Genomic DNA, 15030 nt, shown 5'->3' on the forward strand with positions numbered 1-15030 from the left:
GGAGGCCAACACTTGCTCTAAACAGCTCACGGGAGGGTGCGGTGTGGCCATGAGGGGCGGACGCCTGGGGAACAGCCCCCTGGGCTACAGCGGCGCTTGCGGTGTAGACGGGACGGTGCAAAGAAAGGGGAGATGCGGATCAACACTTCAGCAACTGACTTCCCAATCAGGTCGCGCTCCCAGGACGTGTCTGTCCGAGTGGGCGCCCCCTGCACCCCAGGGGGCACAGACGGGCACCTGTCCCCACACCACCCGAGGAAGTCAAGGAGACCCTAGTCCAGCAGGGTGGGTCTGGAACCGCCAGGCGCCAGGTCCAGGCTGGGAGAGGCCCCTGGTGCGGTGAGCAGCTGGGATAGACCGATGAACCTTGGCTGCCACGTGCGGTCCCACGATGCTGGCTCAGCACCTGCCTACCCGCAGCGTCCCCGGGGCCCGGACCGCCCCACGCAGGACAAGGTACCTGCCGGTACCTCTGCAGGTTCCAAGGATGGGAGACGCCGGGGAAGCCCTGGACCCGAGTCAGAACCTCTGACTGCCGCCTGCCGCACACATGCCAGACGCCTTCGGGACAGTAGTGACCCCAAGGGGGTGCGAAGGGGAAGCGTGATGAGGGAGGCCCTCTGACAGCCCCTGGCGTGTTGTGACCGCTCAGCCCCTCTGCTGAGACGATAATGACCACCCTTGTTCAGGGAAAGGAAAAGAGACGCTCCCTGAACCCAAGCCCAGCTCACAGCCGACCCTTGTGGGGAGTGGAGAACAGGGGGGCTCCACCAAGGACAGATCCTGGTCCTCTGGGGAAGAGGACACATTCTCCTGGCATCAGGTGTGTTGCTGAGACTTGACATGAGATACTGCCTGCATGGAACTGGTCCAGAGGCTAGAAGCTGTTTCTACAAAGTGACCAGACAGCCCCTCTTGATGAAATTCTTGGTAAGTCTGTGTAAACAGACATAAGAAATTGAGAAGAGGGGAAAAAATCTTACCTACAATACCTTTCTTTCATTTCTATAAAACATCTCAAAATAATTTTAAAATTCTACGGGTATGACATTTGTCCCCATGTCAAGCCTTCAGGGAAAAGGCAAGGAACAGGCACAGCTTTTATATTAGCAGGAATCAGCAAGAGACTGAGGAAATGAATTTCTATGGGAAATGAAAAGAGGCTGTGGTCCAAAAACCACATCTCTGGCTCCTGTCCCCCCAGGACACACCCAGGTAGAGAGACGACAGGCGAGAGGAGGATCAGCCTTTGGGAACCAGATGGTCAGCAGATGGCTTTTCCTCTAGAAAGCTTTCTGGGGGCATTGCTGATGCCCGTAAGGCACACTGGGGCTGACTGGTTTCTGAGGCCCTGGAGTTGTCACCACTTTACTACAGAGAACATAAACTAGCATTCTTTAATTCTGGTATTTTTCTCAAGAAACCTTCAGTGGCTTTTGCCAAGTGATCAGAAATCATTACATTCAATACAGCAGTTAAGAGTTCTGCAGAACCTACCAACACAACAGTTCAAGCGAGGGTGCCAAAAGGGCGCGAGGCTGAGTTCCACACCTGCGTCCCACCATCACCCTCCCTCTACCTCAGACGCAGATGTTCCAGTCCCACCAAAAAGGGGGTGGGCCGCTGAGAAACAGTTTTTAACGTCACAGCAAAACATGGGAGCCGCTACCACCGCAGTCCTTACTAGGCGCTCCCTCCTCCTGTCCACGACCAGAGGGGACGCTGAGGTCCTCCTATCACTTGGGAACCCCGTGCTTGAAGGCCACGCTGTCTGGGTCTCTGCTGAGTAAAGCGTGGCCCTGCCTTACCCCTCCGCCGTGGAGAACGCAGACCTCAGCAGACCTCAGCAGACCTCAGCCTCCGCAGCGCAGACCTCCCGCCAGCCGCCCTCCCGCCAGCCGCTCAGAAACGAACCGGCTCGGGTTAGTGCTTCAGTGCGTTCAGCCAATGGGCTTGAGGACCCAGAGTTTACATGGAAACACTGGAAAGAGAATATTCTATCATAAAAGGGAAGAGAAGGAAGACAACTCAGCAGCTCGCTCTCCCCCTACGAAGCAGCAGTGCTGCCGTCGGAACACACGGAGGAAAACCCCACTTCCCTCACCTCTGGCTCCTCAATGAAGGACACCAAGACCCTGACCAACATCCCTCCCCAACAAGACACAAAAACTCAGAATGCAAGACACACTGCCTGGTAAAGCTGCACAGACACACACACACATTCCAGACCTTTCTGACTAACTTCTAAACAGTATCGCTTTAGGAAGATTTAATTTAAAAAAAATAAAAATTAAAAAATAAAGCACATTTAAAACATCAAGTTTTGGTGATCAGGATAGGTAAAGTAATTTTATTACAAATTTCAGGATTTAAAAAGTAACCTGTTACATTTACTAGGATAAATCTGAGATGACCTGTCTCGAGCACGTGTGTCCCGTCAGTGACACTGACCTCAGGCATGAAGAGACGCGGTCCCCCGTGAGGGGTGCGGCCAGCGGATGAGGCTACGCTGAGTCTCCACGGGCACGTGCTGACGGTGATCATTACGGTTTGTCACTGTGGCATTTGGGCCATAACGAGCTCAGTGTAAGCCTCCGTTATGGAACTCTGAAAGCCGAGCTAGAACCTCAAGGGCAGCCTCTCTTTCCTGCTTTTTACTTCGATGATATTTAGGAGACTTTGTGTACTGAATGAGAGTTATGGTTCACTGGCCTGTAAGCCCACGTGTGGAAACCCTTATCGCCTGGCAAGAGACGGCCGAGGAGCGGCCTGACTGGGAAGGAGGCTGAGGCCAGAACCTGGGAATCACACTAGTTCAGGTCATGGACAGCGATGCCCAGCAAGAGAGACGCTGCCGGCCGGCGAGTCCCTGTCGGCTCAAGGGTGCCCACAGACAGAAGGGCTGGAAGCAACCTCGATAGGCCAGCTAAGCCACCCTCCAGCTTCCGAATGCGGAGACAAACTTGCCCCGCGGTCACGGGCAGGGGCCCCGGGTCTCTTCTCTTGTACGTTTAAAGACTAAAGGCAGCGTCTTTACAAGGGGAACTGCGGGAAGCATCGGGCGAGCCCTCCGCACGGGGCCTCGGGGCACCCTGGGGCGAGGCGGGCAGGGCAGTACCTGAGAGGCGGCTGAGACCCGGCAGAGCACGTGGGCTGCGGGACTGAGGGCGGCAAGACCAGAGGGGCTGAGAGACCCCGGGCGCCCCCACGGGGACCCTCGCCCTGAGACTGGCTCTCACGGGACGACGTTACCCCGGGGGGCGTTTGGCAGCTCGGGGAGACGCGTGGGGTGGGGCTGTCACCCCAGGGAGGGCGCTCCGGGGCTGGGGGAGTGGGCTGCGCACCCACAGGGCACAGGCCCCCAGGCCCGGGAGCTCCCCAGGGGCCGTGGACGCCAGGCGGGGGCCGCTTTACACACAAGACCCTGAACCTAGCAGGCGCCCAGGCCCGGGACCTCCAGTCAGACCACCGTGTGCAGCCTCCAGCTCAAGCCCTAACACATGGGTCGGCCCCCTGCCCTGCGGACCCAAGTCCTCCTGACCCCAGAGTGTCCAAGGGATGTCCAGCCAGCTCCTGGCCGCTCCAGTCCAGTTGACACAACTAAAACCGTACACCTTTTTGTCTTCTCTCTCCGAAAAATCTACTTCCTTCTCAGAGCCAGTGCCACCCCGACTACCACCGCCAGGATGGCAACGGCGGCGGCTGCCCCTCCGAAGAGCAGGAGGGACTTGCCCGCGGGCGGCGGGCCAGCTTTCTCGGGGCCGCCCGTGGAGGGCCCTGCCCCCAGCCCCCCACGCCCGCGGGCCGCCTGCTCTCCGCCCGGCGGGGCTGCTGGGGGCTCCACTGGGGGCTCTAGCGGCGGGACTCCCTCCTGCTCCAGTTTGGCAGCTTCAGACGCGGCCGCTCCCGCCTCTTCTTCAGCAAGTTCCACGAACAGAGAGGTCGTGGGACTGGCTGTCTGGACGGCCGACCCCTCAGGGCCAGGCTCCCCGGCCGCCATCAGGGCAGGGGCCGCCGCGGCCGCCGCCTCCGCGCCCTCAGGAATCTCCTCCTTCTCCACGTGCACAATGTCAGAGTTGGAGGAGTTGTTCTCACTCTTCTCTCCGGCCCCGTTGCTGTCCAAGCTCTTGACTTCTTCGGGGTCCACCGTGACCTGCTGCCACGACTCGGGACCCAGGGACACCGGTGGGCTCTCAGTGCGCCAGCTCTGGCTGCTGGACAGCGACATGGGGAAGCCCTCGGCCTGCCAGGACGCCGTGGCGGTGGTCGGAGACTCCGGGGGGCTGGCGAGCGTGGAGCCGCCACTGGGCAGGATGTAGATGTCGTTGCTGTCCTCCGCGGCGCCCGCAGGGCGCTCCTCGTCCTCCGGCTCCAGGGCAAAGACAGCGCCCTAGGAGATGAGGGGGGCGGTCAGTGCAAAGAAGGGGAAACAGATCTAAAGTAAATGTAAATCTGGAGGCAGCCCCTTTCCTAAACTGAACTTCCAGGGGTAAACGCACTGTTTAAACCTACAGTTTTTGGACTGAACGTGTTTGCTTGTAGACCAACACAGAGGAAGCATTTTTAACAAGACGGTACTCTGACCAGTTTCTTCAAAGCTGAAAAAGCAAAAAGCTGATTTATATTCTATTCAATGTATACACATTTAATGCAATAAATAATGCAACACAGCGGAGAAAAAGGCAGGCAGCTTGTGCCCTACGGATCTATCGCTCGGCCGGGCTGGTGCCGTCAGGAGCCCAGACGGGAAAGGACGCGTTTTGCTGGCAGCTGGGGTGGGTGCGGGAGCCTGGCGGAGGGACGTGGGAAGAGCTGGGAAGTGCCACCGCCCAGCAGAGGCCCAGAAACGTCAGCCGGGGGCGGGAAGCAGCCTGCCGTGACCAGGGAGGGTGCTAGAAGCAGACGCCACGGCCCTGACTCAACGGCACGGGAACGGTCATTGGCACTCGGTCATGGATGAAGCCGCCCCGACGATGGGGAGGGTGCAGGGCCGCAGTCCTCCCGCCCTCCTGGGGGTGGGAGCCACACAGCAGCAACACGGCCACGGGGGCTCCAGGCTCCCTGCGGGGGCTGTGTCGGCTCCAGTCACAAGGAAGAACATGACTCAATTTTGGTTCTTGACAAATGCACGATCTAAACATGAGGACTGACACAGGAGGCACACATTTCACCGCGACACCGGCAGCCCTAAGGCAGGGGACGCACGGGGACCAGGAGTTTCGTGGCGGAGATGGACAGGAAGTCACCCAGAGTCTGGACGACACCCGCAGATGCTACGGAGTCTGCAGAGCAAATGCAAGCAAACTAATTCCCACTTTATTTTGTGATTACGGCCGCCATTTATATGAAGTAGAATAGTTCTGTTCGGTAGTCAAGACCAGAAGCTTTGCGGTCACACTCGAGTTATCTGGAGATAAGGAATATAATCCCTTGTGTTCCCTACCCTTAGAATCACATCTGCAGCCCCTCGACGGCGCTGCTCCTCAAAGGGAGGGCCTGAGGGTCAGAGGGACCCACGTGCTCACCAGTGGGAACTCCCACCAAGGGCTAAAAACAGAGCCTCTAACAGCAAGAAGGATTTAAAAAGCAAAAGCAAAACAAAGGAACCATAACAAAACAGGTAAAAACTTTAATCCTCAGAAAGGAGACCTTTGCTACTTCTTATTTAGGGCTCGAAGCCAAAACAAGTGAAATGGAAATTTCACAAGTTGCATTGTGAAGAAATGAGGGAAAAGTTAACAAACTAAAACAGAATTTAGCATACAACTACTGTTCTCTTTATTTTTAACAGCTCAAAGCTGAGAGTCAGGAACATTCTTCATCCAACCAAGATACTGGATCAACATGGTTGTCAAGCGACAGCTCTGGGGGACGATATGGCCCAAAAGCCAGTTAGACTTAGTTGCCTTTTTCCTTGCTGTCATGGACTCTCTACCTTACAACTTATTTCTGTATTTGGGACGTGATTATTTTAATGATGATTCACCAAAAATTTTGTGCTTTTATGTAAGAAGTTTTAAAGAAAGAATAGATGACCACTGACCTGGTCATCTGAAGCAAAAATATAAAAATAGAGGCCTCTCCCTTGACAATTACTGTCATTAATGAAGACTAGGCTTTCAATAAAAGATAAAGCACTGTTTTGGGTAATACTTTACCTAAAACTTAGCACATTAGGGGACTAACATCTACAACTAGCCTTAGATCCATTCCAACAATTTAAATAATTTTTAGCACAAAATATGTATATTGCTGGAAACAGCCATCTCCTTAGTCCCACTATACAAAAAACAGAAAGGAGTAACTTCAAGGGCTCAAAAATATAAAACAGATTGGGACCAACTAGAGTTTACATATGCACGGAGGGGGAACTCCCTGGCGGCCCAGCGGTTGGGATGCCACAGTCTCACTGCCGATCCTTGGTTGGGGAACTACAGCCTGCAAGCCACACGGCATGGCCAATAAGTAAATAAATACGTACAAAGAATCAGAAAACTATATTTTGTTTAAACACCTGAAGCCCAGAGAGATCAGGTAACTTGCCCAAGGTCCCTCAGCTGCTGTGAGAATTGGACGTCAGTGTCCTTTTGAAGACTTCACTGAAATTAATTCATTTCACTTTCACAGATAAGGAAACTAAAGCAACTGAGATGGGTAAGTAATTGGCCTGAAGTCCAAAGCTGGGACTGGATCTAACCAGGTCGCTTACCTGCAGGGCCCACGCTTTCGTCAACTGTGCTCCCCTAACGCTCGAGCCCAAGGCACCCCCAACCCCGGACTTCCACACTGGTGCTTTTTCCTCAGTTTACAGCAAGAAGCAAATGGAAAAGGTTATTCTTGGTGTTTTCGTGAACAAAGATGTGTTCATGAAACCCTTCAAAGAAAAAGGGAAGCAGAGAAGAAACTGAACTACGGAGGTAAAGGGACTCTCGTAGAATAAACGTAAGATAAAATGTAAGCGTAACCTTGGTTTTAGTGGTAGGAACGCAGTACAAACCGCTTGGAGATCACTCAAAGAACCATTTCGAAGTGTGCAGCAGTGCTTCACCACGTCTGTATTAACCACGTTTGCTTCGAGTTTTGTTTTGGTTCACACCAGTTACAAATCATTCTGCCACTTCAAGCAGTGTTTCACACACAGGGTCACAGCTGCCAATGAACTTAACTGTTCCAGCTGAGGACGCCAGGGCCGACTCCCAAGACCCACGTCCCCTGGCGTGTACCAGCCAATCCTTATCACTACGATCTCTCTCTCAAGTATTCACCGGAAAAGACAAACACAGATACCTTGCTTCTCTACATTCAGCCAAACAGGGTACTAACGACCAAATGCCTCTTAGATCGCTATTAACCTAAAATAAGAAAAGAGGGCTTCCTTGGTGGTGCAGTGGTTGGGAGTCCGCCTGCCGATGCAGGGGACGCGGGTTCGTGCCCCGGTCCGGGAAGATCCCGCATGCCGCGGAGCGGCTGGGCCCGTGAGCCATGGCCGCTGAGCCTGCGCTTCCGGAGCCTGTGCTCCGCAACGGGAGAGGCCACAACAGTGAGAGGCCCACGTACCGCAAAAAAAAAAAAAAAAAGAAAAGAAAAAAAGAAAAGAGAGGGAATTCCCTGGTGGTCCAGTGGTTAAAACTCCACACTTTCACCACCAAGGGCCCGGGTTCGATCCCTGGTCTGGGAACGAAGACCCACAAGCCTTGCAGCGCAGCCAAAAAAATAAAAATAAAACAAAAACAACAAAAAACCCCAAAGAAAATACTGTGAGAGAGACTCAGAGAAGTAACTTTCCACCTAATGTGATGACCAAGACCACAAAGAATACATTTTAAACACAGTGCAGTACACACGCACATGCACACGCACAAATAAAACAAACAGATCTCATGAAACACTAAACCAAACCCTTACTACACTGAAACTACTTCAGTTGCAAAACCCACTTAACTGATTTTAGATCACAAACTGTGTCACCTTCCACACTCTGTTCTAACCAGTTCTGACCTAAAAGTTCCCAAGAGACAGTCTTCAAACATCCTTGATTAAAACAAACTTTTTGAGGTTTGCAGTTCTTAAAACAGAAATGAGAAGCTTCAAGTCAGAAAAAATAGACAAAAATTAATTTTATTCAAACTATTTAATATTATTACAGATGACATTTCCCCCAGTAATCCTTCATGTAATCTAAATGTTTCACAGTAAGTATTCAGGTTAGCACATGCCGCAGGAGAAGCCCACCCCGCGGTGGCCCCTTGCAGGCTCGCAGGCCTAGCAGCAGGGGGTGGGCTGTCCCGGCTCACCGCCGTCTGTGCCTGGCTGTGCCCGACTGCTGCCCGACAAAGACAGTCACCACCAAAACTCGAAGGAAACTTCAATCAGACTCGAGAAGCGGAAAAACACACACTCTTAGGGATGCATCTGAAAAGCTGATATTTGTCAAAATGTAATGTTCTCACAGAACACTTTTTCACACCATCACTTTTGTGAGCTACAGAAGCTGCTCTTCCATACTGTAATTGATGAAACTGAGGCTCAGCGAAGTTAAATGAATTCCCCCCAAAACTCAGGGCTAATATTTGGCAGAGTTGGGGCCACAAACAAATTGTGATTCCAATCAACACCCTCCATCAGAAATGGGCAGATCCAGCAGGCAGACAATCAGCGGGATACAAAGGACATCTACAGACCACTTCCATCCAACCACAGCAGGATACACCTTCTTCCCAAGCTCACAGGGAATATTCACCTAGACCAAATTCTGGGGCATGAAACATACCTTAACAAATTTAAAAGAACAGAATTATACTATGTCTGCTCTCAAACTGCAATGGAATGCAACTAGAAATCAATAACAGAAAGACAGCTAGAAAATCCTCAAGTACTTGGAGATTAAACAATGTATTTCTAAATAACACATGGATCGAAGAATAAATCTCAAGAGAAATTTTAAAAATCTTTTTTTTTTTTTTTTTTTGCGGTACGCGGGCCTCTCACTGTTGTGGCCTCTCCCGTTGTGGAGCACAGCCTCCAGACGTGCAGGCTCAGCAGCCATGGCTCACGGGCCCAGCCGCTCCGCGGCATGTGGGATCTTCCCGGACTGGGGTATGAACCCGCGTCCCCTGCATCGGCAGGCGGACTCTCAACCACCGCGCCACCAGGGAAGCCCTAAAAAATCTTTTGAAGTAAATTAAAATACAACTTATTAAAATTTGTGTGAGACAGTGAAAGCAGTGCTTAAGTGGAAAGTTACAGCATTGAATGCATACATTAGAAAAGAAGAAAGATCAAAAATCAGTCATCTAAGCCTCCACCTTAGGAAACTAGAAAAAGCAGAGTAAATTAAATCCAAAGTAAGCACAAGATAATAATAAAAAGAGAGCAGAAATCAATGAAATTGAAAATAGGAAATCAACAGAGAAAATCAACAAAACCAAAAACTGGTTCTTTGAGAAAATAAATAAAATTAATAAGCCTCGGGACTTCCCTGGTGGTGCAGTGGTTAAGCATCCACCTGCCAATGCAGGGGACACGGGTTCAAGCCCTGGTCCAGAAAGATCCCACATGCTGCGGAGCAACTAAGCCCACGCACCACAACTACTTAGCCTGCGCTCTAGAGCCCGCGAGCCACAACTACTGAACCCGCAAGCCACAACTATTGAAACCTGCGTGCCTAGAGCCCGTGCTCCGCAACAAGAGAAGCTACCGCAATAAGAAGTACGTGCACCACAACGAAGAGTAGCCCCTGCTTGCCACAACTAGAGAAAGCCCACACACAGCAACGAAGACCCAACACAGAGAAAAATAAAAATAAAGTAAAATAAAATAAAAAAGGAACTACAGACCCACACATTGCATAGACTTAAAGACAGGATATTTTTGAGACATTTGGAAATTTGAATGCTAACAGGATATTTGATGATATGAAGAAATTGTTTTTAATTTTTTTGTGATGTGACAATGGTATTGTGATTTAAAATAAAAAAAGAACCTTTATTTTTCAGAGATACATAGTGAAATCTTTACAGATAAAATTATAGGATGTCTGGAGTTTGCTTCAAAAGACTACTGTATTAAGAGGGGAAGTGATCAGGATGTGAATAAAGCATAACTGGCAGTAAATTAATGACTGCTAGGACTAAGTGGCAGGGGTTCATTATACTCCCGTGTCTGTTTTCATATATATACAAAATACTCCAAAAGAAAACTTTTTAAAAAAGTAAGTAGTGTAGAGAATTAAAAAAATTAAAATCCACTGTACCTTCCTCCAAATAAAGAAAATATGAATAGCTCTATGCCAACAAATCTGAAAATTTAGGGATAATATTCTAGAAAGATTATCAAAAGTTGACAAGAAAAAACAGAAACCTTCCCTCAAAGAAAGTACCAGGTGGTTTTGAAGGAATGTTATAGGAAGCGAGGCACAGATGATCCGAGTCTCCTACAAACTCTTCCAGAGTACAGAAAAGGAGGAACCATTCTTCCCAACTCTAAATTCTTTTATGAAGCCAGCACACCCTTAAAACTGAAACCAAACAAGAAAAAGTATAGGCCAACCTCACTCATCGGGACTGATACAACTAAATGGTGGAACGATTAAAGGAAATTTAACTCACATTAACATCAGAAAAGATAAGGATGGATTCTAATACCAATTCTGTTAATATGGTGCTGATTAGTACAATACATTTTTTTAAAAAGATAGACTCATCAAGGAAAAAAAATTGACATTATTCACACATGGTGTGATTTTCTATCTAGAAAACCCAAAGGAGCCCAGAGATAATCAGAATAATAAGGCAGTTGGACAAATCTGCTGGATATAAAGTCAATGTGGAAAAGCCAACTTGACAAAGGAGCCATAGTTATGCACGACGTTAACACTGGGGGAAACTGGATGAAGGGCATGTGGGGATGCTTTATCTTTGTAACTTTCTTGTAAATCTAAAATTATTCCTAAATAATCTTATTTTAATAAATAATTTTAAAAATTAGTAAGTCTGACAATATTAAGTGTTGGGGAGGAGGTACAACAACAAAAATTCTCATATTTAAGAAGAAAAACTCTTATATGCTGTTGACAGAGGGCAAGCTGGAAACCACTGTGGAAAACACTTTGGCATCATCTTGTAAATTAGAACATGTCTATACTCTTGGAACCAGAAATTCTACTCCCAAGTATATACCCAGAGAAACTCCTGCACATATGGATGAGACTCTTTCCAACAGCAAAAAGGGAGAAATGTCTACTGGCAAGCCTTAGATAAATAAACTACAGATAAATTGTGACATATTTACACATGGAAACCAAACGCCCATCAACACATCAACTTGGATCATGTGTTCTCAAAGGGGATGAAGTCGAGGGTTAAAACTGGTCTGGGGGGCTTCCCTGGTGGCACAGTGGTTGAGAGTCCGCCTGCTGATGCAGGGGACACGGGTTCGTGCCCCAGTCCGGGAAGATCCCACATGCTGCAGAGCAGCTGGGCCCGTGAGCCATGGCCGCTGAGCCTGCGCGTCCGGAGCCTGTGCTCCACAACGGGAGAGGCCACAACAGTGAGAGGCCCGCATAATGCAACAAAACAAAACAAACAAACAAAAAAAACCTGGTCTGGGGAGATGTGAGCAATCTTAGATATTCAAAGGCCCGTGGCCCTCCAAAAGGCCCCAGTACATAAACAGACTTATATCTGTGCTTTTAAAATTTCACGTGGGGAGGAAGGAGATGATAAGGATAAAAATGTCTAAAAAGGAACCTTAGGGGGGTGATAATGAAAAAACAATTGAGAAACAATGACCTAGGTGAATCTTAAGAATACAACACTGAATGAAAACAGCAAGTTACAGAAGGAGACATATTATACTATTTACATAAAGTTCCAAACATACAAAATAATATACTGTCTAGGGATATATACATATTAAAACTATAATTCAGAATAGAAGTTGCCCTTGTGAAGTGGGTAGGAACATGTGGATATCTAGGAGGAGTATATAAGGAGACTCAAAAGTGTTGGCTGTGTTCTTTTCTTCGACTGGGAGAGGTGTTCATTTATTTCCTCACCTCTAAAGTGTAAGTATATAAAAGTTATTACATACTTATTATATAGTTTTTCTCACTATATGTTATTATATACTTTTATATACTAAGTATACAGAAGTTATTTATATACTTTTTGCTAGTATGAAATGTTTCATAATTATAACCACTTAAAAATACCACACAGGGGGACCTCCCTGATGGCACACTGGTGAAGACTCCACGCTCCCAATGCAGGGGGCCCGGGTTCAATCGCTAGTCAGGGAACTAGATCCCACATGCATGCTGAAACTAAGAGTTCACATGCCACAACTAAGGAGCCTGCATGCCGCAACTAAGGAGCTGGCGAGCTGCAACTAAGGAGCCCACCTGCTGCAATTAAGACCCAGCGCAACCTAATAAATAAATAAATATTTTTTAAAAAAACACATGAATTTAGGAGTAAAATCTTAGTTTAACTTAAACTGCAAGAATAGTCTTTCCACTGATCACCATCCAATCACAATATTAAATAACACTGCACAATAATGTTAATGATATTTAACCTATGCTTTTAAAAACAACCATGAGGGGCTTAATTATTTTTTCTTTTAAGAAGATTTAAAAAAAAACAAAAACACAAACGTGGAAGTGCATACCCAGCCACCTTGCTGAACGATGTCCTCGGCGGCATGGTCCTCCAGGAAAGTCACACCAAACTGCAGCAATGCACTCAAAGGTTCCTGACCACGTCTTGTCAACTCCAAAAGCATTTGCCGTAGCAAAATCAGAGGCACCAAAACCTTTAAGGCAAAGATGAGAGAGTAAAAAACAAACTGAAATTCTTACAGTTCATTTTATATGTTCAACTACTAGAAAATACACTCCAGTGCATCATAATGAACTCCATTTTTATTATAATAAAGGAAATAAAATAGTGACCCCTACCAGAATTTTTTAGAATAATGCATGTATGTTTTATACCACAGGGTGGTAGAAATAATATTATATGAAAACAACTGGGCCTGTGTGTGTACGTGTGTGTGTGTGTGTGTGCGCACGTGCGTGTGCGTGTGTAACAACATATGTATAGGAAATTCACTGAAGCATTATTTATAATAGCAAAAGACCGGAAACAACCCAACAGACCAAATTTTGGTCATCCAGTAAAATATCAAGTAGTTGTTAAAAAGAATAAGATCGTCCACTGCCCAACTACCAAGATTTACTTTCAGTGAAAAAAGATAAAGGAGAGTATGTACAATAATGGTACCATTATTCTTAACATTATTGTTAACAGAACATCTACACACATGTTTGTATTTCTGAAAAATACCTAAGAAACTGGTGATAGTGGTAGCCTAAAAAGAGGAAAGCTAGGTAAGTGGTGACAAGGGTGGGAAAATATTTTCAAGTGTATGTCTTCTGTACTTTGTGCATTTTGTACCATGGGCTTTTATTCTATTTGAAAACAAGAACTTTCAAAATTATGAGCTATCTTATACAAGTCATCAAAAACCAGAGGTGTTATTATCACTCCTAATAACCTTATGGCTCAATATTTTAAAATCATAAAAATTTACTTCGGAGACTAACTAGAGTCCCTTTCCTTCCAAAAAAAACCCCTGCATACTGAAAAGAACTAAGTACTTTCAGTTAACTATCTGCATGCAATCTCTTCTGTCTAAAACATCAAGAGGTCTCCACATAACTGGGAAGGACCGTGAAAGGAAATGAAACCAATTCCAGTTTCCTGTCACTGACCCTCCAAGGTCATAGCTGAGGGATTACAACACATTTCTGCAAAAGAGGACAAACAGAAAAGACGATGAGTTTATATCCTCACTAATATTCTTTGGGTTTTTTTTTTTTTTTTAAGTAAAAGCAGCCCTGAAGGAATCTCTATCAAAGTCTGAAAGAAAAATGCAAAAAACATACATCTTCACTGTTTGACATTCTAAAAGAACTCCAGCCCCCAATGCAGTAAAAACCCCTCTCTTCTTAGCACCAATGGAGGGGTACAGGGCTATAAAGAAGACTGTGTTAGGCTTTTTCTACAATCAGAAACCTATTAACACTTTTGAAAACAGAAATGAACATGGGTGTTCATCCAGCCTAGTATTCTGTCTCAGCTGGAGCAGGAGAGGAGCTTGTGAACCAGCCCTGCAGACTCACATCACACCAGCTCCAAAGGCCTGGGACGTTCCATACCTCAAAACATTCTCATTTCCCATAATAATCTATGAACATGCATATTTTAAAGTTACTCACGTTTAAGCTCTATTACCTCTTAAAAAAAATGAGTTGCAAATATTTCATACTTGCTATATAAAAATAACTCTTATTTGTTCCAAATTTACCTCTTTCATGTATCAGATGTAGTTGCCCCCATTTTACTATGTAATAATCTAGAGATAAATCTGTAATCCTCTTTCACTACTGTCTTTAGTCCTTAACCGTATTCCCTCTCATTCACTATACTTTTTACGCTGAAATCTACTAATTTTTTAGTCCGTTCTTCACATAGCAATCCCGCCACTGCTTTTATCATTTAAGTTATCCTTTCCTGGATCTTCTCCATCCCAATTACATCTTTCTTGAAATGCAGTGAGTGCAGAAACTTCCTTTTACAAGACTAACATCTTCTATTTCGTTGACAACACTCTTGGTTATACATGTCCTGTCTGCTTCACCTATGTGACACACTATCTTCAAGGACCCACTACACTTTATAATTTAGATTGTCTTTATGTACTCATACCCACTTGCCCTCTAATTGCTATGATCACACACAAAGCTTCATGAGTATTTCTACAACTGACCTCCATCAAGTCCGCATTTTATATCATGTGTACACCTGATATTTTTTGTACTTCACCTCCCACAGTATTAAAAAACTGTTAAAATAAAACGGGATCCCCAAGTATCCATTCCTAAAAGGTCCCACTATTTCTATCTCTAGCACTAAAAAGCAACCAAGCAGTCTTACATTTTGAATTCTTTTCTGTAAGTCATTTCCT

At 46.7% G+C, this 15030-nt stretch overlaps 1 protein-coding gene across 2 annotated transcripts in view; it reads right to left on the reverse strand.

Annotated features, from left to right (window-relative positions):
- Positions 1-2321: 2321 nt before the first annotated feature.
- The window catches only part of BCL2L13 (BCL2 like 13), a 62235-nt gene continuing 49526 nt past the window's right edge, over positions 2322-15030 (reverse strand). Inside the window, exons 6-7 of one of the 2 annotated variants that reach the window (XM_081249937.1) lie at positions 12670-12813; positions 2322-4390 (exon numbers count right to left, since the gene is read on the reverse strand). In XM_081249937.1, the coding sequence (XP_081106063.1) occupies positions 3641-4390; positions 12670-12813 (894 nt within the window). In that variant the 3' untranslated portion in view covers positions 2322-3640. Of the gene's footprint in view, positions 4391-12669; positions 12814-15030 lie in introns of those variants that run through there. The other variant, XR_014017120.1, reaches the window with a different exon arrangement.

This window comes from Mesoplodon bidens (assembly GCF_964165515.1).
Source record: "Mesoplodon bidens genome assembly, chromosome: 11".
Taxonomy (NCBI): Eukaryota; Metazoa; Chordata; class Mammalia; order Artiodactyla; family Ziphiidae; genus Mesoplodon; species Mesoplodon bidens.